Source organism: Dama dama, chromosome 19 (assembly GCF_033118175.1).
Source record: "Dama dama isolate Ldn47 chromosome 19, ASM3311817v1, whole genome shotgun sequence".
NCBI classification, from domain to species: Eukaryota; Metazoa; Chordata; class Mammalia; order Artiodactyla; family Cervidae; genus Dama; species Dama dama.
Window position 1 is genome coordinate 46,524,307 of NC_083699.1, and position 26,325 is coordinate 46,550,631.

A 26,325-nucleotide genomic window follows, 5' to 3' on the forward strand; every position below is an offset into this window, starting at 1 on the left:
TGCCCTCGTTCCACTTTTCTTATTTTGTCCCCTCGCCAAGGGCAGAGCCCCACTGGGTGAGAAAGAGGTGTCTGGCAAGTTACACTCCACGGGGAGGCCAGGAGTCGGACACCACTGAGCGACTGAGCACACACGCACTGCAGGGTCACTGCTCTCTTTCCATTTCTCCTTCTGTCCCTTCTTTCTCTCTCATGCTTTCTCCTTTGCTTATTTTGTAGAAAACTGGATCCTACTGTTAGGAAAATTCAGTGTTAAATGAAAACACCACAACCCCAGCTCTGTCAGAGAGGCACATGTCGTTGACAGCCCTCTCAAGGCCACAGAGCCACGTCTGAATTAACTCTAGTGTAGAGAACCCTTCTCCTGGATGGGCCCAGCATCCCTCCCCTGCACCCGCCAGCCCGCCAGCTTCCACCTACTCAGGTCAGCATCCTCTCTCTGGCCTCCTGCTGACAGGTCTCCTCTTCACGCTGTCCACACAGCAGCCAGAGTGACCCTTCTCTGCTCAAAACCCAGAGGCGGCCCCTCCCATCACTCCGACAAGCCAGAGCTCTCCCGGGCCTGGACCTACCCTCCTCCCGCGAGGCCTGCCCCGTTCCTGCCACGTCCCCCCATGCCAGCAACTTCACTGCAGCCCACGGCCCCTCTCTGCTGCTCCTCAAACCACCAGCACCCAGACGCTCTCCCAGCTCCCTCAGCCCTCCAGGTCTCTGGCCCAATGCCACCTTCTCAGTGACAGAGGCCCTGCTTCCCACCTAAACACCGCAACAGCCTCGCAGCCCCCTCATCCTGCTAAACCCAACTCACCTCCAAGGAGGCAGTACAACGTACTCATCTGCTTCTCAAGGAAAACCAAGAGACAAAACGAACCCCACCCCGTTTCAAGCCCCTACTTCCCGGTGTCCCAGGCAGCAAAGCAGACAAGTATCACTGGCTCATTCACTCCTCTTCCTCCCAGAAGGTCTGCTCCACAAGGGCAGGGCTCTGACTCTGCCTGTCTTCACGGCCACGCCCGTGTGTAGCAGTGTCCTGGGACAGAGCGGACTCCCCCAGGCACACAGTAAATACTGGCTCCGTGGGGATTTCACACGGCAGCAACGCCACCTGGGCTCACACAGGCCTTAGAAAGAAAGCAGCGCCTCTGCCTCTGCAGTGAGGTCCCCCAGGGCCAGCAGCGCCCCTTGGCTTCCCCTCTGTCAGCACTCACCTTCTCTGGCCTTATTAAGCCCTGGAATTTGAGGCCCTTCCCTCAAGCTGTATGAGTGCATGGAACGTTCCATGGAGGGCACAGCCAGGTACTGGTGAGGGCCGGGCCTCTACCGCCTGCAAGGCGGCCCCCAGCCTCCACCCTGACCTGCCAGTTGCTGCGGCTCAGGCCCTCTGCTGTGCCCACAACACTGGGGACCCCTCTGCAAGTCACAAAATCCGAAGTGGGGTGAGCAACACGGACAGAACCAAGAGCCTATATATACAAGTCACTGATTCAAGCCCTCACATCTCAGAAGGGGACAGTGAGGCCCAGCGAGGGATGTGGCAGTCTCCCCCCGTTACATGGCCCATCGCTGGGGCAGCCAGTCCCGAAGCCAGGCCCCCTGGCCCCACAGCCAGAGGCGCTGCACCCGCATTTGGTACCCCCTCTTAGAAGAGGTACCTCTGAGAGACTCGGAAAATACTGGGGAAGAGCAGGTCAGGTCTCTACTGGGCCAGAAGGCTTGCAGTGGCTCTGAGGACACCCGAGTCTGCCCGCAAAGCTGCCCTCAGGGCTCCACTTCCCAAAACAAAGGCAGCCAGACCCACCCAGGAAAAGGGAGTCTACACCGGGAACTCGGCAGAACTCAGGAGCAGGCAGGGGGACCACCACGCCGGGGAAGCACTGAGCAGCATCCGGGAAGGTGCACAGACCCCCGGACCAGGGGAGACCCTTCCAGGTGTGAAGACTGGAGAAGCTCAAGCTCGTCTCTGTGTGCAGATGGTCACCCAAATGGTCACAGCAGCAACGTTTGTGATGACAAAAAAGGAGGAGCAACCTCATAGCCCCCAAGGCCCAGGACTCCTGATTCCTCAGAGCTGAATCCTCTCACAGGGCTGCAAGAAAACTCCCATGTTTCCAGGCTCTAACAGATCCCCCAAAGACTTACGGAAATCCCTTCCAGATGCTGAGCACATCACAGAACAGGGCTGGACGTCAACAGGTCCTGAGAATAGGCAGCGAGATGGCAAGATCCTATTTCACCTCCGAGACCAGGGACTTGAGACAGAGCTTTCCCCATAGTAAAGAGGAATGCTTTCATTCCACATTTGCTCTCAAAAGTCGTGCGACCCTCTGAGAGCCATAACAGTGACCAACTTCAGTTGCTCGCATTTCTGACCAAAGCTGCTCAAGGAGCCAGAAGAATGGACAACTAAACACAACTGACCCCCTAACACCTCACTTCCTCTGCCAACACTGCTCACCACACTCTATGTAACACCCCAGCCCCCGCTGCCAAAGGGGGTCACTAACCAGGCTGGTTTTAAGACAGGAACCCATGGAAGTGAGACTCTCAGACAAGCTCACACCAGGGAGCCCTGTCCACTGTGGACTGTAGGTGACCTGTGCCCCCGAGGCTGGCAGCAAGCAGCTGGGCACCCACGCCCCATCCATTCATTCCCTGCTCCTGGCTGAGTGACTCACAGCACAGCCGGACCCCGAGTGGGCGGGCGATCGGGGATTTGAAACTTCAGCCGTGACTCAGGCATCAGCAGTGCCCATCCCAGGGGACCAGGACCAAAGTCTCACTCCACACTGGTCACAAGTTAAACTCACCTTAACACAGATCAGCAGCAGCCAAAATCGTCAGTAGCTTGCCCTGCCAACCACAGGGCACAGATCCACCTCCCTCCGAGGTGCCCCCAGAGTGAGGTCTCCTTCCCACGAGCTGCTCTCGTGAGCAGAAAGCTTGTCCCTCCCCCACTGTGAGAGAGCTGGGGGTCACAGGGGGATAAGGCAGCTTGGCGGGTCCCATGGCTCAGTCACCCTCTCGTTCCATACCTACACCAAACATAATAAAAGTGTACAGCCTGGGCCACCTCTGTGCCAAACTTGGCCCCTTTGTAAGACACACCTGAGCATCCAGGCAGCCGGCCCACACGGCCTAGGGACATGGCCACCTACACCAGGGTCTGACCCGGGACACAGGATGGGCAGGTGCAGACCAGCAAGGCAGGGCATGAGGGGGTTTCCAGGGGGCGGGCCCAGACAGCGTACTGCCTCTGGGGGGCTGGAGGCAGGCCTGGATGGGCTTCATGGAGGAGGGGGCCCCTATGCCTCAGGTCCACCGCAGACCCCTAGTCCACTGTACTGGTCACACACCGGTCCTTTAGACACATTAAGTCATGTCACCTCACCCTCACGACAACATGTTGAGGCGGGGTGCAGTACCGTTCCCCTTGTGCAGGTGAGGAAGTTGCTCGGAGAAGGCACACCACTCCTCACTGCCTCCCAGAGGGGTCAGGTGGACCTGGGACAATCCCAGGCCTCTCTGAAGCCCACACCATGCTCATTCAAGAGGCTCCTGCCCAGCCCTGTGCCTGGCTGCACCCGGAGTGGGGAGAACCAACGCAGAGCCCGCCCTCAGGGCTCACCAGCGGCCTCACCAGCACTGCAGGCAGCAGGGGAGGGCAGAGGCATCACCAAGGCCGGCTTGGGCAGCAGGGCTCGGGACAGGGTGGAGTCTCCAGGCGGGGCTGGGTGAATGGTAAATCAGAGAGAGGGACCAGAGTGCTCACTGCGTCACGTGCATCAGCTCCCACAGCGGGGAGCCCACTCCCTGGTACCCAGAGATCCTGTGACACAGCAGGACTGGGTTTGACGAGGTGCAGACTCAGGTGGGGGACAGCAGTGGGATCCTATCAGCTCCACTCCCCCAACACACACACACACACACTCACACACTCAGCCCCCCCTCCACATACTCACATACACACACACACACACAGGCTCAGCCCCACCCCACCACACACACACACAGGCTCAGCCCCCCTTCACAAACACACTCACACACAGGCTCAGCCCCACCCCACCACACACACACACACAGGCTCAGCCCGCCTTGGGGCCCGCGCAGGCCGGCCACGGGGCAGTGGGAGCCTCTCCAAAGGCCCTGGGGCCTGCGTCTGAGGAGGTCTCATCAGCTGGAATCTGGAATAGCTGCTCCGCAGATCGGGCAGTCACAGGTGGGTGAGATCTGAAAACTGTCTCAGGCTAAGGGCAAAACAGAAGACAAACACACACAGAGAGACCAGCACAGCCCAGGAACTGGCTTCAGAACAAACAACACGGACCGCAGGCAGGGAGGCAGCACGGGGAGGAAAGCGGGCCCCAGACCCCTGTCCACTGACCGCTGTGTGGCCTTGAGCCGGCACTTGGCCTCCCTGGGCCCATTTCCCCACAGGTAACAGAAGGGGACAGGACTTGGCGGCCTTCCCAGCCGCCTCCAGCCCTGACCTCTTGGACCTGCTGCCCCAAGAGGGAAGTGGGGCTCCAACCACACACCAAACACCCCACATCCTCAACAGAGGCTCCCCGGCTGGTTCTCAGGGCAGAACTTGGAGGAGGGATGAGAGACCCACTGCGAGCAGGTTGAGGGGACCTGCTCTCCTCACACCACCCAGTGACGGGGGGAGGAGGCCATGTATGTGAGGCCCCAGTGAGCAGAGGGCATCGTGGGAACCTCCTGGGGGACACCAGCTCTCCTGGAGCACCCCCTGTTTGGAGGGCCTGGAACGAAGCCCCAGAACTGACATCACAGGGCTTAGCACCCACAGCTCACCAGCCAGAAAGATCGGCTCCCATCTCAGCTCCACACCTCAGAGCCCAAGCTCTGAACCGAACCTGCCTGGGGCTCAGGATCCTCACCTGGGAAACCTCTTCCCCGGGGAGAAGCCCTCCCTCCTCCCAGGCCTGAGGAAGAGAACGAAGATGGAGTCCAGCAGCGGCCTGCCGCTCAACTGAGGCCTCCTGTGTGAGAGCAACACTGACGCTGGGGGACCCCTGAGGAGCCTCCACACCCCGCCCCCGGCCTGAGGTGCAGCGGCCAGAAAGTCAGCCAGCATCTCCCACAGGAGCAAATAGAATCGGTGAGCAGGACTTGGGGGGAGGGGGCGACCCCAGAAAGAGATGAACAACGGCGTCAAGTCTCCCCCAGTCTCCCATCCTCCCACTCGGGAAAAGCCTGGAATGGACACGTGTTTTACAGCTTCCCGCGTCCAGTTTCAACATGCCGGTGAGTAGCTGTGGAATATCATGCAGGGCTAGCATGCGCCTGCCCATCTCACAGATGAGAAACAGGCTCGGGGACACTGGAAGCCTTGCCAGTGGAAGCTGGGGTCAGGGAGAACCCTAGGACTCAAGATCAGGTTCCCTGGGCAGGACTTAGAGAGTGAGCCGATGGGCAGGGGCTGGGTGGCTTACCAGAGAGGCTCCAGGCTCACCCACTGGGGTGACCAATTGGTCACTCTGGGCAGACCAAGCAGCCACTGCCGCCCCCTGCCCTTGCCTGCACAAGGGGAGAGAGAGGCCGATCCCTCCCACCTCCTCCATTCCAGCATCAGCAGCTCTCCACAGTAACAACACACAGGGAGAGTTCTGAAACCCAGGAAGATGTCTCCAACACACACCTGGATCTTCCCGGCTGGCTTCAGACCGGACACCTTCCTTTCTGGAGGACCAGCATTAAAAGGTACAAGGAAGACTTCATCTAGATCAAGAGGCCTCTCTGGATGCCAGGGACCCACACTGTCCCCATCCATGTCCTCCATGTGGGAGTCCGCGCGCAGGAGCAGGGCACTCGGCCAGCCACCTGTGCCCGCCCGGCAGGCTCATGCTGGGTGACCCCACACCAGGCCCTCTGCTACACCACGTCCCGAGACTCGGGAGGAAAGAAGACAGCCTGGCCCCCAGGAGTAACTGCCCAGGGGCCCACTTCAGCACAGCGCCACTCGGGTGGGAGGGCCAACGCAGGGTGGGGAGGTCAGGAACGGCCTCCCCATGCCATCGGCACCCAGCAGAGCCTAATCTCGAAGGGTGAAAAGAGTTAACCAGATAAAGGGTGTGCTGGGCGTTCAGGAGAGGAAGCACCTGAGCAAAGTCCCAGAGGCTCGAAGGGGCTCCTGCGACTCCAGGCTCTGTGAGCGCAGCTACACGGCAGCCACCAGCACCGAGGGGGTGGGCCTCACGGGCCCTGTGGCTCCCACTGCCCCATCTTCTGATCGTGGCTCTCCTGCCAGGCACGGGACACACGCCAGTCTGCTGCCCCAACTGCCTCAGTTCCCTCCTCTGCAAGACTGGGAGGGCCCCATTACGATGAGTGCCATCCCAAGTTCCCTGACACCCACAGACAGCCTCTCCATCCTCACAAAACCAGCCCCAGACACCAGGTATCCCCTGGCCCATGTCTTCCTGTTCCCCAGACAGGGGTGGCCGGGGCCGTGCAGAACAAAGCATGTACTCTGCTCAATCCTGTACAAGTTATCAAACGATGGCTAACCCACCGTCCACCTGCCAGAGCCGGTGAAGCCTGTTCATAATCCCACAGTGACCAGGTCTCAAGGAGTCGTCTGACTGTCTGGGTAGGTCTCACGGAGCCCATGTCCTGGACTGCCGTGCTGATCTGGTACAACAGGGCCCCCTCACAGCAGCTGACGGGGTGTGGGCCCCAGAGGGTGAGGCCCAAGACCCTACTCAAAGGGATGGGTGGGAAAAGGAAATAAATGAGCTCTGGGGGATTCAGGTCTCCCCTGTAGCCTGGCTTTTCAAAATCACTTACAGTTTATACTTTGCTGAATTCCCAAAAAGATTATGAACAATTTCTGTGTGCAATCAGGCCGAGAAAACACCATTAAGAAGAGGTAAATAAAATGCTGGAACCTTCCAGAAACTTCTAGAATTGGAGTGTCTAGAAAGGAACCTTCACAAAGAAGACACAGCAAAGCACAGACCAGCTTCCCTATCCTGATAGGAAACAGCAGCACCTGCTCCAGAACACAGGCCAAAGCAAGCTAGCATTTCCTGAGCCTCTGCCCAGAGCCAGACCTGTGCTGGGCACGTGGGGAGGGGGGAGGTGGTGGTCAGAAATTGATTACTCACAGGAAATTGTTTATAAGCTACCAGCCTGTGGTATTTTGTCACAATAGCCTAAACAGGCTGAGACACCTTGAAATAAACCTGGGCAGAACTCTGATTTTCGAACTCACATCACTGCTCTCCAATTGAAACAACAGGTGCCAAGCTTTCCAAACTGATGAGAAAAGGCTCCTCCCCCTAATGCAGACTCAGGTACCACAAGTAGCAGCCACCACTAACTAACCACCTGCCGTGTGCCAGGGCCCCGTGTTGCCTATTTTCACCATATAACCACTCTGGTGAGGCCCTCTGGGGAGGTCAGAGGCTGAGAGGGGTTACACTGTCCCCAGATGTCACAGACTGCACTTGAGTCCAGGTGTCAAGCCCCGAACTATGCACTCCTGCCCGGGGGCCTGTCCCTGGCGGGCACAGGACAAATCTGGCTAGTGGAGGGAAGGGTGGTAAGCTCCAGCCAGGAGAAGAAGAGGAGGCCCAAGGAGAACAAAGTGCACCCGGGACCAGCACAGAGCACCAGAGCCTCGCGGACACGCCGACCCACCAGCACGAGGATCACCTAATTGGAGCGGCTCAACAATAATTACCCCAATAAATAAATCAAATGACTTTAATTTAAAAGACATTAAGTTAACAGCAGGCTTTGTGCCAGCCTACAGGGCCTGGCTCAGCTGCTCAGAACAGGCACCTGAAACAGGAAGGTCAGCACACAGACCTGCCTCTCGGGGCCAGGCCTGACCATCCTGACGGGCCCCAAGCAACCTGCAGGCCAGCGGGAGCAGTCCCAAGGCCAAGGCAAGAGCCCTGAACCATGAAGGGTGTGAAGAGGGGATGGATCCAAGCCCATCTGACAGCTGAGGACACGGAGGCTCCTGGCAGTTAGGCAACAAGGGTCCCGTCAGGCCCAACACCCAGATCAACAGCACCCTCTTTACTATGCGGTCCCCTTGCCCAAAGCCCCACTAAGAGCCTGGATACCTGGGGGCAGGGACCCAATGCAAACCCTGGGGTTCTGGTGAACTCATCCAAGGTGAGAGGAACTCCACCCTCAAGCTGCTCCAAGAGACACAGTTCCCCTCCCTTCACCAGAAGGTCTGTGCTAGGCGTGATGGGCACCCCAGACTGGGCAAAGAAGGCGCCCTGGGAGGCTGAGAGGATGCCCCGGAACAGCGCTCAGCTGGGGTCATAGGGCACGGACCAAGGAGGAGCACGGAGGCTCAGGAGGCGCAGAGGCACACCGCACCGCCCATCCACACTCTTCCTTCTATGCTGCGGGAAGCGCTGCAGCCTTCCCCATCCAGAATCCAACACCCCAGCTTGTTTCTCACCCGCTTTTTCCAAAGGGCCTAGATCAAGACAGGCGCGGGAAGGAAATGACTACCCACAACCGCCAGGCAGATTGCCTTTCATTTCGGCCTTCCTTTCTAAAACACGGAGCGGCGTTGTGGCGGCGGCAGTGAGAAACGGGGACGCTCGTGGAGAAGGAAGAAAAACAGCTAGGATTGCGCCGCCCCAGGCTTCCTCCGTGGAAGGCAGAGAAGGGCCCGGGCTCCGGCCGAGCAAACGCGGGGCGGCGGCGCCCTCCAGTGGCCGTGAGTGGCGCTGCACACTGCTCGATGGGCAGAAGAGGTGACTCTGCCCGGGAGCAGCAGGGCAAGCTCTCCCCCTACTGGGTGTCGGGGAGGATGCGGTGACCAGCAAGGAGACCGGAGGTGGTCCAGTGTGGGCTGCCTTCCTGCAGCTGCTCCTCCTCCTCCTGGCCTGGGAGGCCAGGTTCTAACCCCAGCCCTGTGTGCACTGAATAAGTCACTGTCCTGCTGCCCAGGAACTATCAGCTGATCAGCTCACTGGGAGGACACTGCACCCAGAGGGTCAGAGATTCCTGCCTGCTCCAATGCTTGGTGATTCTGCAAGGCTCTGCGAAGCGATGATGTCTTTATTCAGACTGAATGTTTATTCGGGGAATGTGGGCAGGGGGATGATACAGATTGTGCCCCTCAATGGCTCCCTGTCTTGTCCTACCTCCTACTCCCCAAAGCACCTGTCACAGTCCAGCCCCACTTCTTAGTGTAGGAGCTCAAGTAAAGCACCGATGTCTCAGCCTTGGAGGCTCCTTCACTGGTCACAGTGATGCTCAGGTCAAACATTTGTGCAAGCACCTTCATAAGCTCTAAAGTGCTGAACAAAGATTGTTACAATTCTCCTAATCAAGTATTCATACTACTAACACCACCTCATTGCTTTTAGGCATAAGGTTACTAAAGCGAAAGTCGCTCAGTCGTGTCCAACTCTTTGCGACCCCATGGACTATACAGTCCATGGAATTCTCCAGGCCAGAATACTGGAGTGGGTAGCCTTTCCTGTCTCCAGGGGATCTTCCCACGTCTCCCAGTGATGGAACCCAGGTCTTCCACACTGCGGGAGGATTCTTTACCAGCTGATCCAAAAGGAAAGCCCAAAAAGTTACTTAACACATCAGAAATTTCCAAACCTTGTCCTTCAGTAACAAGTGTTTTGGGAGATGTTATAACATCTTTCAGGATGTGCAGGAAGAGTCAAGATACCTAGTATTTCTTGTAAAATGTATCTTGGTAAATATGTAAGCGAAGTGAAATGAAGTCACTCAGTCGTGTCCAACTCTTTGCAACCCCATGGACTGTAGCCTACCAGGCTCCTCCGTTCATGGAATTTTCCAGGCAAGAGTACTGGAGTGGGTTGCCATTTTCTTCTCCAGGGGAACTTCCTGACCCAGGGATCGAACCCAGATCTCCCACATTGCACGCAGACAGTTTTACTATCTGAGCCACCTGCGAAGCAGCCTAAATAAGCAAAAGCGAAAGCAAAAGTTGCTCAGTCCTGTCCGACTCTTTGTGACCCCATGGACTATAGAGTGAGTGGCCTTTCCCTACTCCAGGGGATCTTCCACAACCCAGGTCTCCCACATTGCAGGTGGACTCTTTACCAGCTGAGCCACCAGGGAAGCCCAAGAATACAGGAGTGGGTAGCCTATCCCTTCCCCAGCAGACCTTTCTGACCCAGGAATCGAGCCGGGATGTCCTGCATTGCAGGTGGATTCTTTACCAACTGAGCTATCAGGGAAGCCCTTAAATATGTAAGAAAAATACCAAATATATTCAATGTCCTTATCAATGTGTAATCATCTCATCTTTAGTCATTAGGGAAATTCAAATCAGAACCACAATGAGATGCTACCTCACACCCAATAAGATGGCAATAATCAAGACAGACAACATGTGCTGGTGAGCATGTAGAGAAATTGGAACCCTCATACACAGCTGATGGGAAAGTAAAATAATAATACACTGCTCTGGAAAAGTCTGGCAGCTCCTAACAGTTACCATATGACCAAGCCCACCCAAGAGATCTGAAAACATATCCACACAAAAATTTGTAAATGAATATTCACAGCAATTTATTCATAATAGCCAAAAAGTAGAGACTCAAATGTCCATCAACTAATGAATGAATAAGTAAAAATGTGGTATAGCCATACAACAGAATATTATTCAACAATAAAAAGGCATGAAGTACTGACACATACACAACATGAACCTTAAAAACATCACGCTAAGTGAAAGAAATCAGAAGTAAAGGTCTATTTATATGAAATGTTCAGAACAAGCAAATTTACAGAAAGCAGGTTCGTGGATGCCAGGGCTGAGAGGAAACGGGGAAGGGGGAATGAGTGTTGATGGGTACAGTTTCTTTTCTGGAGTGATGAAATGCTCTGAAATTAGTGATCATAACTGAACAAATTGGTGAATGTGTTAAAAACCACTGTGTATTTTTTAATACTAAGCTATCTACAAAGTCGCTAATAAGATGTACTTCTGATTCTAATGACATCATGAGAGAACTGCATGTCAATGACCTGTGACAATGTCATAGGAAGGGAGATCTCAAATTTTTCAACTTTTGTTGAACTGTATTATTTTAAAGGGACATGAATTATATCTCAAGTTTTTTTAATTGCAGGAAAATGTAATCATTGGTCTTTCAAAAATGACCTATTGGAACAGAGAACAGTCAGGTGATCATGAAGAATGACTGTTACCCTAAGCTGGAACGTTTCACTCCTGCACTGAAGCCCCCACAGTATTTGCAAATCACCCAGTGCATGCTGTGTTCAGTAGCTTTAGTCGTCTCCAACTCTTTGCGACCCCATGGACTGTAGCCCACTAGGCTCCTGTGTCCATGGGATTTTCCCAGCAGGAATACTGGAGGGGATTGCCATGCTCTCCTCCAAAGGATCTCCCTGATCCAGGGATCAAACCTGAGTTTCCTGCATTTCAGGTAGGTTCTTTACCGCTGAGCCACCAGGGAAGCCCAACTCACCCAGGTATCGTGTACACGACGATTGCTGGTCTTAGTTAAGGGTGGACTTTACCTTAAAACTTTAACACATATCTGTGAAGTTATCCAGAGTGCAAGACACATTGTGCATGACACAATAATATTATACAAAGTTCTTCCCTACAGATCCATGACTAAAGTTTCCCATGAGAAACATACATTGCTACATTAACTACTACAGTTGTATCATGAGTGTATTATAATTTAAGAGTTCCATTGCATTTGGTAAATTCTCTAAATTTTAGAGTATAAAATGTCAGCTAGTCTTTTCAAAGAGCATCTCACTTCAGGATACACTTCTTTGATCACTTCTTTCCCAGGTGGTCATAACTTAGTCGAAAGTTTTCTTCTGGTCAAGGTACCTGTTGCCATGACACGTGGGGGAATCTGCGTTGCAATGTCAGCTGTTTGTCATTAGCTTCACTGAGAAGCCAGCATCAAGGTTTTTACCCTCAGGCTTCTTTGGAGCCTCAACTATGAGCTGGGGCTTTTCAAAGTGACTTACAGTTTTCCTTTTGCAATAAAAGAAACTGCAAATTCAAAAAAGGTGTGCAGAGAGATTTGACTTTTGTCTCGTTACCCCAAGTCCTCAGCACGCTCCTCCTGGAATCTAGTGGTCCCTTTTAGGTGTAGAAAGCACAAGGCCTCCTTCCTGTTCCTAACTTGTCAGCTGGAGACGGAGCAAGCCAGCCTCGTGCTCTGAGATGGCTGAAGTTTGATGTGCCAGGGGCAGCACACCAAGAACCCTTCTGAGATTTCTCAGGTTTAATTAATACAGCTATCAATCAGTCGACTATAAAATATTTCTGAGAGCCTAGAATGTGCCAGGAACTGTGCTAAAAATATAACAGTGATGGAGGAAGAGAGAACACCATCCATTGTTTCATGCCATCTGTGCCCCAGGAGACCAGCACGCCCCACCTCCTGCCGGCTCCCCAGCCCTCCTTTCCCCACCCAACATACTACCACCTCCCTTAGGGAAGGAAGAGAAACCGCAGTGAGGAGCGAGTTTCGGAGGCAGGTCTGTCTGGTTCTCTTCTCCTCTAGGATTAGCCTTGAAGAGACTGCCCCTCCCTGCAGGGCAGCCAGCTGCTGTCAGAGCAGCCTGTCCCTCCAGAAGTCTGTCTGGCCTGTGTTCCAGATCGGGGAAGCACATGTCCCTGAGTCTGTCTGCACTCCCAACTCAGGCTAGAAACAGGGGTGGCTGTCCACCCAGCAGACCAGGAGGGTAGTAATGCCCTGCCCTTCAGGATATGATGCTCTAGTAGGGAGGGGCAGAATGCAAACTAAGAAACAGGGTAGTGACTTTCTCAAACTTGTTTCTTGATGTTCAAATAGCTCTTCCTCTTGCTTCCTTCAGCCCCTGCTCAGATATTAACAGTATCTGTGAGGCCTTCCCTGCCCACCTGTACAAAACGGCCCAGAACTCCACACCCCGACACACGGACACTCCCTGTGTCCTTATCCTCCTTGACTTTTCTCTACATGATTGTGATCTGACTCATTCTGTGAGGACTTCTGTTCATTCGTTTGAGCCAACCTCCTCCACACCCCTACAGCCCGGGGATGTAAGCTCCACGAGGGCAGGGACCTAGTTCTGTTCCTGCTGGCCACCAGCACCTAGAACAGTGCCTGCAGCAGGATAAGCGCTCAATAATATCTGTTGAATGAACGAACAAATGAGCATGTGCAACCAACAAGGTGACGGGAAAGATAACGAAGGCTAATAGGGTGGCAGCTGCTTCAGAAAAGGGGTTCAGGGATGGCCTTTCTGAGTGGTCACCGTCTGAGGGATAGCGCACACAAGAAGCAATCGTGCTGAATGCCTGAGGGTGTCCCCACAGCACTGGGAAAGTCCCCCTGGGCCCCTGCAGGGGGCTGGCCACCCCAAAAAGGAGGGAGGCAATGGCTGCAGGGCCCGCCAGTCAGCAGAAGTCAGAGTCCCCAGAAGTCAGCAGAGTAGAAGAGTATTGTGAGAGCAGACACACAACGGCCACAGCAGCACAGGGCCGCCTGCAGTGCATGAGGTGGCATTGAACCCTGCCCTCTCCGAGGGAGGTAGGGGTTAAATCTTCGTTTGAGAGGAGGCCTGGGAGGCCCTGAGAAGCAAAGAGGGGTCACCCGCGTCACCCAAATAGTCACTGACCACCTGCGGTTTAAACTCAGGGCTGCCTCCCTCCCTCAGGACTATCTCGTGCCCAATCCAGCAGGTTCAGCAATGGGACAGGCTATACATGGGGTGATGCTAAGTACCAGGGGTGCCCAGTGTCAAGGGCTGTACCTGTCCCATCTGTGTTCCCTTCAGTTGTGACTTTAGGGCCTGACACACAGCAGATGCTCAGCCATTCAGGGGAGTTAAGCATATATGGTGGGCTCCTGAGGGCTGGGCAGAGATGACTGTGGTCACACACAGAAAACAGAGTCACAAAAAAAAAATAAATAAAAGGAATAAAAGCAATTTAACTGAACATGATAAACCCTTATTTAAACATAGCCATCAAGTCGGAGGCCCCAGACCCTCATTCCTCATGCCTTGGTGGGGTGGTATCAATTCCTTCAGGTCATCTGCAGCTGCCTCGGGCCTTGAGTGATGGCTCTGGCTGTCGGAACCAGGGCCAGCAGAGGGATAGAGTTGGAGCATGAAACACAAACTCCAAGGAGGGAACCCGGCCCTGAGCCTGGACCTGCCCTAGACCTGTATCTACAGTGCCCACTATGTTCCAGGCACAGGGACCGGAGATGAGAAGGCATGCAGTCCACCGCACCAGCGAGGTACATGGGGAGGTACATGAGGTACCTCCTCCTCTCGAATGGAGGTTCCTTGGATGGCTCCAACAAGGAGACGGTATCTGAAGATGGGCGAGACTTAGCGATGCACACAGAAAGTGTATCCTGGTGGTGGAACAAAAGAAGCAGAAGCATGTAGGCTGGAAAAAGTTGGATACATGACAGGACACTGTGGCTGGAGCTCACGAAGGGGACAGCAGAGTCCTAGTAACGGGGCAGGGTGTGACCTCTGACTCAGAAAGTGAAACCATGACAATGTTGGTCTACACGGTGGTGTCTGGAGCGCCAGTCAAGTCTGGAGGCCCTGAGAGGCAAAGGGAGGCGGGGTTACCCACAGTCACCCAGCTCTATCCAGACTGGCCCTATGATCTAGCAAAGGATTTCTCAAACAATGGAGTCCTAAGGAACACCCGGAACAGGTTGCCAGGCCTTACCTCCCGAGACTGCAATTAGGGAAATCGGGATGGGCCCCAGGTTGAAAGAACCCCAGCTCAGACAGTGGACCCCAAGGCCCCTGCAGCCACAAGCTCCAGGACCTGGATTCTTGGCCTCCCGTACCATGGAATCCAGACCAGGTGCCTCGCTATGACTGGTGGGTCTTCCCAAAGGGCTCATTTGTTCTGGGCAGGGCATAGACTGGATGCTCTGGCAGAAAGCTGGAACAGAGAGCTGTGGAGGGCTGGGCACAGACTGTCCCCAATTCTAGGGGCATTCCTGGGGGAAGGTGAAAACTATGTAAAGAGTGGTCAAGGGCCCAGGAAGAAAGGAAGGACACCCTGGGCAGAGAGTACAGCTTGTGTAAAGGCACATTCAGTACAGTTAGTAGGGGAAGGACAAGGAGATTGGCTGAAGAGCCCGGCCCCACAACAGACAGCCCTGCCAAGAAATGAGGACTTGATTCTATAGACAACAACAACAACAAAGGGAGTTCCCTGGAGGTCCAGTGGTTAAGACTGAACTTCCACTGCAAGGGACACAGGTTGGGGAACTCAGATCCCACAGGCTGTGCAGTGTGGCCAAAAACAACAACAGGCCCCTGAACCATGCAGGAGGCCAGCATTGCTCCCCTTAGTCACTCACCCAGCACAACACATGGTACACTACTCTAATCTTACCAGCCCTCCCCCTACCGCCAGTCTCCATCCTTGAAATGGCAGCCCACTCCAGTACTCTTGCCTGGAAAATCCCATGGACGGAGGAGCCTGGTGGGCTACAGTCCATTGGGTCGCTTAGAGCCGGACATGACTGGAGTGATATAGTGCACACTATTTCTATCCCAAAATCACACCTTAGATTCCCTCTGGCAACTATTAGGTCAAAAGGAGACATGTAATTTAACTGAGGCCATTAACACTAAGCGTGGACTGCAAGGAGATCCAACCAGTCAATCCTAAAGGAGACGAGTCCTGAATATTCATTGGAAGGACTGATGCTGAAGCTGAAACTCCAATACTTTGGCCACCTGATGCAAAGAACCGACTCATTGGAAAAGACCCTGATGCTGGGAAAGATTGAAGGTGGGAGGAGAAGGGGACGACAGGGGATGAGATGGTTGGATGGCATCACCGACCGGATGGACATGAGTTTGAGTAGGCTCTGGGAGTTGGTGATGGACAGGGAAGCCTGATGTGCTGCAGTCCATGCGGTCAGAAAGAGTCGGACATGACCAAGCGACTGAGCTGACTGACAATACAATCTCTCACAAGCAGAGCCAGGCAGTCCGGCCTGGAACAAGACGACTAGCTCTGCTCTGCCCTCTCCAGATCTTATATCCTTACCTCTTGGAGCACTTTCTTGCTGGGAGGAACCCGCTGCTTCTCTAAATGGGTTCATGACCCTGAAGAGAAGGGAAGAAGGAGGCACACTGAGGAGATGAAATGGTTTACATGGGCTGGGTGTGGGCTGGACCAGTTTCAACTGAAATCCTTACAGCTGTGAGAAATGTCACTGTAATTTGAACAAATCAAGCGGCCTAAGACCTTGTCCAGCAGACGCTGCACCTTCAAGTGACCTGCTCCATCCTCAAAAGTCAAAGACTAAGAAGAATAAAAAGAGGGGCAGACTAAAGGCACTGACTGCTGAAATCAACCACACCAGGAAAGAGGGGGCGCGGCGATTCTCCAGGGGGCTGCAGGTAAAGAGAAGCTCGGATCAGGGAAGTCAGCTAACAGAGGCTCCAAGACACGCCCCCCCCCCCGCCCCCCTCCGCCCCGATCATGCCTGCAGCGTGCTATGAAAGCACAATTCGGGAGGGTACGGTTTAGGCTTCTGCTGGCACTGGCAGTGGGCATCGCAACTAAGACACCTCCCTCCTGACCCCTGGATCCAGGCCGGGCCCCACAATGACCGAGTCACCTACCCGGAACCTTTAGCTGGGGTCCCGCTCACCTTGCATTTGAAGCCGGCGGCGGGCGGCAGCAGCTCCCGCAGCAGGGCCTTGGCCACCTCGCGGCTGGCCTCCTCGCTTACGAAGTGCAGGTTAAGCACCTCGTGCGCCTCGAACTTAGCGAGGCGCAGCAGGGAGCCGAGGGCGACGCGGGCCTTGGCCTGCAACGCGGCATTGTGTTCGGCCTTGGTGAACATCATCAGCAGGTGGTAGTCCACCGGCCCGGCCCCGCCGCCCTCCAAGCTCTTGGCCTTAGCGCCCGGGGCCGGCGCCAAAGATCCCCGCGCCAGCTCCAGCACCGGCGGCGAGGGCGCAGCAGGGGCCCCGGCGCGGGCCTCCTTCAGCCTCTTGGTGGCGCTGGAGAAGGTCTCCCGACCAGAGCCCAGGTAGTAGAAGGCACAGACGGCCAGCGCCGCGGCCAGCAGCAGCGCGCAGTAGTGGGAGCGCACAGCGCCCAGACGCGCCATGGCCCGAGCGCACGGGGGCCCGCCTCGGAGGAGACCCATGCGCCCCCCGCCCGCGGACAGATCAGCCGGGGAGTTGCTGCAGAGACCAGTACCCCGGCAGCAAGTTAGCAGCCCCGGCAGCAGGCGGCAGCCATGGCGGGGGCGGAGCCGAGCTGCCAATCTGCGGGCGCTGATGCGCGGAGAGGCGGGGCCAGGCTGCCTGGCAGCCACTGGGTCCTAAGCGCAGACGGATTACAGCGGGGTTGGGCCCGGAGCCCGGGGGCGTCCCTCCAGCGTGTTCGGAGGAGGCGGTGAGGACTTGGACACGCAAGTCAGCAGGCTGTACGGTCTGTGGAAAATGGCCCTCGTTAACTGCACAGCCCCAGGCGCTAGAAACCGAAGCTAAGCCTTCGGAAGCAAAAAGACTAAACTGGACGCACAAAAATTTTTTCTCTATTTATATACATTTTCCTCCTAATTTCTTGAAGGCTTTAAGTCCTCTCCCCGACTCCTTTCACACCTTGGAGACTATCTAGGGCTGAAGAATTTAAACTAGCAACTCCTTTCCCATTCTCGATGAAGTAGGATTGACACCAGAGGTGTGAATCACTTGCTCACCTCACTTGGTATCTCTGAGGCCGACCAGAGGCAACCTAAAGGATGTGGCCACCAGGGGGGCCACCTGCCACCAACTTTGGGTAGTTCAGAGCTCCCCAGGAAGCTTGCGATTTTTTTTTTTTTTAACAGACTTTAACACTTTAAGAGAGACTTACTGCATTCTTAACTGAGGCGTAACTGAGGTCACTTGCTCAGGTCACACAGTGACAGGTTTGACAGAGAAACAGACACTCTTCTACAGCAGATGAGGGTGCCTGTGCTGGCACAACTTTCCTGAAGGGCACTCTGGCAATACTAAAATCTAAGAACTTTCAGTTCTTTCTCCTATCCACAGAACAGTGGTTCTCAAACTTTTATTGGTACTAGCTGGGGTCGCACAGAGTCGGACATGACTGAAGCGACTTAGCAGCAGCAGCAGCACTGGGGAGCTTGATAAAACTCAAGGGCTCAGGCCCTATTACCTTCAAAGAGCCTGGGCCTCGATGGTGATTCTTCTGCAAGCCAAAGTTTGAAAAGCAGTGCCCTTCACACAGTCAACCCCTCCTGCTTCAGACCTTGGCTTGGGGGTCCCTGCCTCAAGGAGTGGTCTCTAAACACCAGCCCTTGCAGTGTCCAGATGAGGCACCATCCTCAAGGATCCCATAAGGGCCACCTAAGAACTACTCAGTTCCATCTTTCTCTGCTACAGGAAGCCAAGACTTCAAGAGAGCAGGCAATGTGTCTTTCTTTAACCATAATAGCTCCAGTAACTGATGGTGCTTGACTCACTGGAGCGTCAGAAATACACCCACCCATTGTGAACCATCAGTTTCATAAGGGAATAAGGAAAAATGTACTCAAATATTTAGCCACAAGGGTAATGCAGAGCTAGGTTTATAATGACAAGATATTAAAATCAAATGTTCATCAGTAAAGTGAAACTAAAATAAAGATGCTGTTGGGAATTCTCTGGTGATCCAGTGGTTAAGAGTCTGCCTGCCACTGCAGGGGACACGTGCGCCTGTGCGCCACTGCTGAGCCAGCACTCTAGAGCCCACAAGCCACAACTGCTGAATCCAAGTGCCTACAGCTTGGGCTCTGCAACAAGAGAAGCCACCACAATGAGAAGCCCACTCGCCCACAACTACAGAAACCCTACACACATCAGTGAAAACCCAGTGCAGCTAAAAACAGATAATTTTTTTTAATTTTTAAATTAAAAAATAAAGATGCTGTTGGTGCTGTAGTCAGCAAACTAAGTGGAAATTTTTTAAAGTGATAAATGGAGGAAGAACCTATAGATTTACAGACTCAAGAGATATATTAGCCAATTGCAATGAATGGAACTTACATAAATTGATTTGAAAAATCTTTTTTTTAAAGAACACAAGATATTGAGGAATTTGAATATTGACTACAGTTTCATAGTTTAAGAAAGGTGATATAATTTTTTAAGAACAGTCCTTTTTCCCCCCTTTAACTTCTTTATATTGAAGTATAGGTGATTAACAATGTTGTGTCAGGTTCAGGTACACAGCAAAGTGACTCAATTATACATACACATGTATCTATTCCTTTTTAAAGTTTCTTCCCATTTAGGTTGTTACATAATATTGAGCAGAGTTCTCTGTATTGGCCAGTAGGTCCTTGTTGTATACACGTCAACTCCAAACTCAATTATTCCCCCCTCCCCAATCCTTCCTGTCTAGTAACCAAAAGTACGTTCTCTGTTTCTGTTTTGTAAATAAGTTCAGTTCTCTAAGTCTGCTTCTGTTTTGTAAGTTCATTTGTATCATTTTTAAGATTCTGCATAAAAGCAATATACATATTTAGAGAGACATACTCAACAATTTGTTGAAATGTCTGGCACCTGTCTTAAAAAAATAGTGAAGAGGGAAAATGGGTACGAGTGTAGATAAAACAGTGTAAGCCATGAACCAATAGCTAATAAAGTTATCTCTACTTTTCTATGTTTGAAATTTTCAATAAAGACTTTTAAAAATCCTCCCAAAAGTGATGCAGATTAAAGACTTAGAAACTTGTCCCTCATTTATTAAATGAAAGCAGCAGGTGACAAAACAGTTTGACCCCACTGTATATAAATACACATATCCAAAGGTCTAGAAGGGTAAATACCATGGGAGTAATAGCATCCCCCACACTCCCAGTACTATCCAACAGAACTTCCTAGGGTGAATATATTCTATAATCTGCCCTGCTCAAAACAGTAGTCACTGGACACAAAGCTAGCAGCTCTGACATGTGGCAATTCAACACATGAAGTGCAGTGAAGTCGCTCAGTCGTGTCCGACTCTTTGCAACCCCGTGAACTGTAGCCCACCAGGCTCCTCCGTCCATGGGATTCTCCAGGCAAGAATACTGGAGTGGGTTGCCATTTCCTTCTCCATCAACACATGAACTCAACACTTAATTCAAATTTTAATTAAATTTCAGTAGACACATGTGGCTAGGAGGTACCATATTAAACATCACAGGCAAATGATGGAATTAGGACCGAATTCTTTTTGCTTATCATTAACCTTTCCTACAATGAAAAAGCACTGTTTTGTAATAAAGTAGGCGGTTTTCATTTAAAACTTTTACTATCAGGTTTGCATTCTCCTGGTCAAATAACTATTTATGAAAATGAAGTGAAGTGGAATAAAGTAAATTACATAGAATAGTTTTAGTGTCTGCTTTCACTTAACTTTTAAAGGAAAAGCAAAAGTAGGCAATTCACTTCCAGGTCTGTTCTTTTAAGCCTCTATTCCTTCAATCTCGATTCACGCAAAAACTTGTTTACTAAAAGGACTGAGTGTAAATGTGTTGCCTAGATTAGAAACTTCAACAGATATCTCAATCATAATGGCAAAAAAATTAGAGCTACAACATAAAAAGACCTTTGTGGCTTTCAGCTAATGAACTGGGAGCCATACAGCTCTGTGACAGGCAGAAGAAAACATTTAAAAAATCAAAACGGATTTCATGGTTGAAGCAATCAGCAAATAGGATCAATCTGGACCAATCTGACAGAGTAGGAAAGACACACAGAACTGAAAATATGAAACACATGAGTTGACAGGTATATCTGCAATTGTGGTTCACAATAAAGTAGAAGTCTGAACACAAAAGAACTATGCCAGAGGTGAGATTTTTATTGACTTGACATAATTTCTTGGCATACAAAGAATTTAATCAGGTAAATATTTACAATTCTTACATAATGTACATCTTAGAATAACTATAAAGATAATGTACTTTGTTCCATTTACAGTGACATCCTATAGTAAAACTACATTCATGAATTAGATACAAATAAATCCTCTACATGCTAATAAAAACTAAATGGATTGTTGGTTATACATTCTTTAAAATCTATCTTTTCACAGGTAGCAGGAAATATTACATGTAATAAGTCTTTATGACGGGAATGATCCAGAAATATCATGAAGCACAAGTAAACACATAGAGGAAAGTAGCTCATCATTTCTAAAAGTTAACCTTTAGCCTTTGTGTAAAATAAATGGTGCCAATATTCTTTATAATGTAGAGAGCTTTCCCTGTTTAAAATGAATATCCAAAAGGCTGGGAAGTATGCTGAGGAAAAATAAGAAAACCTAGTACATAAGGTAGTGAAAAGAGCAATGTAGAGAAAAGTTTATTTAATCAAATCTTGCTTTCTTCCCATTATCTCATTTTAGGAGATAAATTTATGGAAACAGAAAAGGATGCCCACAACATTGTATTTATAGATGTCAAGATTTGACCAAACTGAATCCATGCCCCTTTTAGCTGTCTTCGTTTAGAAGAATCAAGAAATTGGTAAGCATATGGTGGATTACAATTACCTTTACAACATTTTGCCTTTGTCAATGTTTGTTATTGCAAAAATATAAAATTCCCTACAATTTGATGTCTTCAAACCTTAATCTATTTCTTCAAAGTAATTTTATATCCAGGTTTTCCAGAATATTTGGAGTCTTTTTTTTTTTTACCAAAACAAAAGGAAAGCTGGCAGTCATTATTAGACTGCTGATTTATAATGATTTCAAATCATTTCATGATATGAGTGCCTCTTGACTACTAGTCAGACAGGGGTTCTGGTGTCAGCTATGCCACCAACCAGCAAAACAGAGACCAGCTCTGTGAAACAAGAGCAGCAGCCCATGATCAGAGAAGAGACAATGCTGGTGATCTCAGAAGTCCAACCATGAGGATCCCACAAGATAAACTGAAGGCAAGGCACACTGGGAGGAGCTGTGCGAACAGTATAGGGAAGACCGCTGTTATAGTTTCACTTTGTTTCATCCAACCCATTTTATTTGTGAGGTGCTCTGACTTCAAAGAGTAATGATTACTAGTCAGTGCTCTTTCCACTATATCATGTAGGTCTGAAATCATTTTAGAAAGACAATTCTATAAAAAATATAGCATTTTCCAGCTCATGTCCACAGTCAAAAGTGCTATCAAACAGAAAAGTTAATTAAACAATATATGAGTGATAAGGGAATGTCTTATTCAAAACGGATAGTAAATTTAGTCTTAAATACAATTGTTTCTTGTGATCATACTTCACATGTGTAAAATTATATTTTTAAAATACTGCTTAACACATCACAAATATAAGTTGTCCAGACTGTAAAAGTATGTGTTTTGTCAAAATGCACTCATGAAGAACCAAAGTAATATTTCAAATAAAATATATATGTTTTACAAAGTAAACACTAAAGTTGATTAAAATATACAATGAAGACCAGTATAAATTAGGCAAACACTGTAAGATAGTGAATCCCTGGAAATCTCTGAATTTGTAAGAATTGTACCAAAGGTAATTTTTTAAAACCTTAGAAACCTTAAACATGTTAAGTGTCACAATGAAAAATTACAAAGAACTACACAATTACCTTTAGTCTAGTTCTAACATGAAACTGCACTGTATAAATTCCTCATAGTACTGCTACTCTTATTTTGAGACTATTTTAAATCAAACTTTTAAGCTAATAAGCTAATAATGATTAATGGAATAATAAGGGATCTGAAACTAAATACCAGCAGATCACCTAGGGAAAGAAAACAGGACAATCACATTGATTTTTGAAGCCCAAGATTATAACTAACATTGTTTACACTGTAATTGATCATATTGTACTGAATAATTCACAGCATAATAAAACTCAGATTTGTTACATACTATAGAAAAGCTATTAGTTGACATAGTTAATTTACCTTGGTTAAAAGCCAACCTACTCTGTAACTACTTGTAACTATTAGTTTACTTTAAAACTTGGCTGTTACTACTGCATCATTTCTGCCAAATTTAATCCAAATTGGGTTTTGGCATATTCAAGAAACCAAGCCACAGAAATGTATTTTTCAATGTACAAACTCCCTACACTGTTAAAGATTTCACTTTCACTTTCTTTGAAGATTTTCTGAAGATATTCAGAACGATGATCATCTTTAGTGTACTTCAAATACATCTCTAACAATTAAATTTAAGTAGACACTAATTACTGCCACATTAACAACTCATGACTGAAGTCACAGAAGTTAAGAGTCTCTAAGAACTGCTTTCACAACCAGAGACCCCAGAGGTGATCTGGAGACCAAAGGCTGGATCCAAAATGAAAACTACCTAGGCTTCTTCAGATAAAGAACAAAAGGATTCCTAGGATCAAAACTGGAATAGACACTCCAAAGGAAAAGTGAGGCTCTTGTTTCTTCTTTCTTTTCTCTTTCTTCCTCTGTTTCTTTCTTTCTTATCTCAATATATTTCCTTCTCCTTGAGCTTTCTGGACAATTAATTTCAAAGTACACTAACAAAAATGCTACAAATCAGACTTTTGCAAAGCCGGGTGGTCTTTGACTCAGATTTCAGAGAAGATTTAATGTTCTTGTTATTGTTGCAATTAAAATACAAGGTTTTAGAAATTAGCCTTTCCTTAGAAATAATCCATACATATATTTTTTACCTTTATCTAATACACGGCAGTTATTACTAAATAAGCATTATATGCATGCAATTTGGTCAAACAAATACAGAACCTTTTCTGTGATGTGAATTTATTTCAGTATAATTCCTGTTTTGATTCTGATTTGATGTTCAGTCAACTTAGAAAACTCTACTTACTGGTGGGAAAATGTTAGAAAATTTATTATATACCCAATGAAATATAATTTCTCTACTTATTTGGTAACTCAAGTTTAAAAACCTCTCACTACTTACATATAACTTGAAAAAGAAAATTAAACTTAATTATGACAATATTAAAAATAAACCATAAGGCAAATTACTTATTTTACACTCCTGACGAGAGGTCAATCAAAGATGGAATCAAACAAATTTGTAGCATATACATAGAAAATTAACATTTCCATAGTATAGCATATCTGTCCAATTCCATAGTATTTTGGAATTCAAGGGTCTGTGATTCATGTAACCAAATACTAAGCTACATGTGCTGCGCTTAGTCGCTCATTCGTGTCCGATTCTTTGTGGCCCCGTGGCCTACAGCACCCCAGGCTCCTCTGTCCATGGGATTCTTCAGATAAAAATACTGGAGTGGGTTACTATGCCCTCCTCCAGGGGATCTTCCCAACCCAGGGATTGAACCCAGGTCTCCCACATTGCAAGTGAATTCTTTACCATCTGGGCCACCAGGGAAGCCTACATAGATGCTACAATTTAAATGAATGTATACCATGTACAATAAGTACATAGGATAGATGTTAGAAGAATTAAAAAGCAATTTATTGCTGTATATTTTAGTATAATCTTAAAAAATGAGTCTTTTTTTCTCCTTTTACAGAGAGATTTTCCTTTCACTAGGAGCAACAGCAAAAATGTACCTTGAAAAGGACACATTTCAAATATAAAAATGTTCTACATTATTTTTGTCAACTTTTCCTTTGATACAGTTACAATCTGATGAAAGCATAATTTTGCAACATTCAAGTAACCTTTGAAACACAGTTTTATTACATCAATAAAATTGTCAAGGTTTTAGGAAATCAACCCAACATTGAAGAACTATAACTTCTATGAGATCCTTTTGGTAACTGAAAAAAAAAATTGTCAACGGTTTCTTTTTTGCTTCTTAAAATGGAATAAATCTAAAGGACTGAGTTATATCAATCTGTACAGCCATTGTATGTATGTTAAAGTACTGGACAATAATGTGAGGGATAAACTACATTTATGAGGAAATGGGGTCATGTATCCTCTGGTTCTAATAATTAAATTACATATTGTGTATATAATAGCTACCAAGAAAAAATAAAAACAAAAACTATTTTGAACCACCAACATCCAGGAAGCTAAAGCAAAGACACATTCTGGAATCAGGCAGGACATCAGGCTCCCCACTTGATGCTGACAGGCTTGACTGAACAATCCTGGGCACAGTGCACAGAAGAAAAACATCAATGCCATCATTCATTGGGAAAAAAAGATTATTCTGTATAAATTCTTAGCATCTTGTAACCTAGAGATGGCCTAAGTCCAGATTCAACTTTCATCTATAAAAGACAGCCCTTTAAACAGGCTTTTAAAAAATAAAATAAGTCTTAAAGTAGGTTCCTCTCCCAACTGCTAAGAGATCTATGTTTTGATTTATAAAAATATCAATGAATGGGTATCTTTTCTCCAAACTGCTCAATAGCTACTAAAAGTAAGTAAGTAGAATTAAAGCAGTAAAAATATGTGAGTTTCAGATATATACATTAGGGGGTCACGAGATTTACTACTTTCCCCAGTCTAAAAAAAATTCAAAATTTCTGTGAATCTTGCTGGAAACGATTTAGTTTCTCTGGATTATTGGATGCCATTTGGGAGAAATCACGAAAAATGTCCTGGTAAGTTTCATCACCTGCATGAAAGTAAAATAAAAACACTTTTAAAAATTTATATTAAAAGTATTAATAAAACACATTCACTTTATGACTAGTAACTATTTTACAATTCATGATAATAAAACTTTGTTCAGATGAGCATTTTTTTAAGAAAAAAGACCAACTAAATGTAAATGCTGGATAAGTAGATAATGGAAGAAAAAAAAACTATACCTGAAAAAAGTACCTCAGATGCAGCCACAGAGGAAAGTTCAGAGTTAGAAAAGAGCAAAGATGCAAGTGTTTTAAAGCAAGTAAAGAAATACATTTATTAACACACAAGAAATAAAAGTCATCCTAAATGAGGTATAATAAACAAGGCATTCTTTAAATAAATATTTCCTTTGATCAAGGCCAAGAAAAGATCAAAAACAAATATTAATGCTTCTGATGGATGCAAGTTAGTAGTAGGACAAAACTGATAACCAGGTGGGAAATTTTAATATTATATCTTAATTAAATCTTAAATAATAGGTGAAAAAGTCTTTATTCAAACTTTAATGCTTAACTAAAACTAATGCACTTAATCTACTCTTTAACTAAGCTTATAAAATAATAAAGCCTAGAAAATGACTTTAAAATCATACTTTCACATTTAGTCAATAGTTAATTTACTGTAGGTCATTTGAGCAAGGATGCTATGACAAAAGGGGACTAAATATCAAAGACATCTGTTAAATTAGAATAATACATATGTTGGTTGGTTGTATATGTGCTCAGTCGTGCCC

The 26,325-nt window shown here is 48.5% G+C and overlaps 2 protein-coding genes across 3 annotated transcripts in view; both read right to left on the bottom strand.

The window, feature by feature from the left end:
• The window catches only part of XXYLT1 (xyloside xylosyltransferase 1), a 174,636-nt gene extending 157,368 nt beyond the window's left edge, over positions 1-17,268 (bottom strand). The window contains exon 1 of one of the 2 annotated variants that reach the window (XM_061166858.1): positions 16,667-17,268. In XM_061166858.1, the coding sequence (XP_061022841.1) occupies positions 16,667-17,170 (504 nt within the window). In that variant the 5' untranslated portion in view covers positions 17,171-17,268. Of the gene's footprint in view, positions 1-8,445; positions 8,597-16,666 lie in introns of those variants that run through there. The other variant, XM_061166863.1, reaches the window with a different exon arrangement.
• Positions 17,269-20,842: 3,574 nt separating this feature from the next.
• The window catches only part of ACAP2 (ArfGAP with coiled-coil, ankyrin repeat and PH domains 2), a 154,284-nt gene continuing 148,801 nt past the window's right edge, over positions 20,843-26,325 (bottom strand). Inside the window, exon 23 of the mRNA XM_061166864.1 lies at positions 20,843-25,575. Within this exon, the coding sequence (XP_061022847.1) occupies positions 25,475-25,575 (101 nt within the window). The 3' untranslated portion in view covers positions 20,843-25,474. The remainder of the gene's footprint in view (positions 25,576-26,325) is intronic.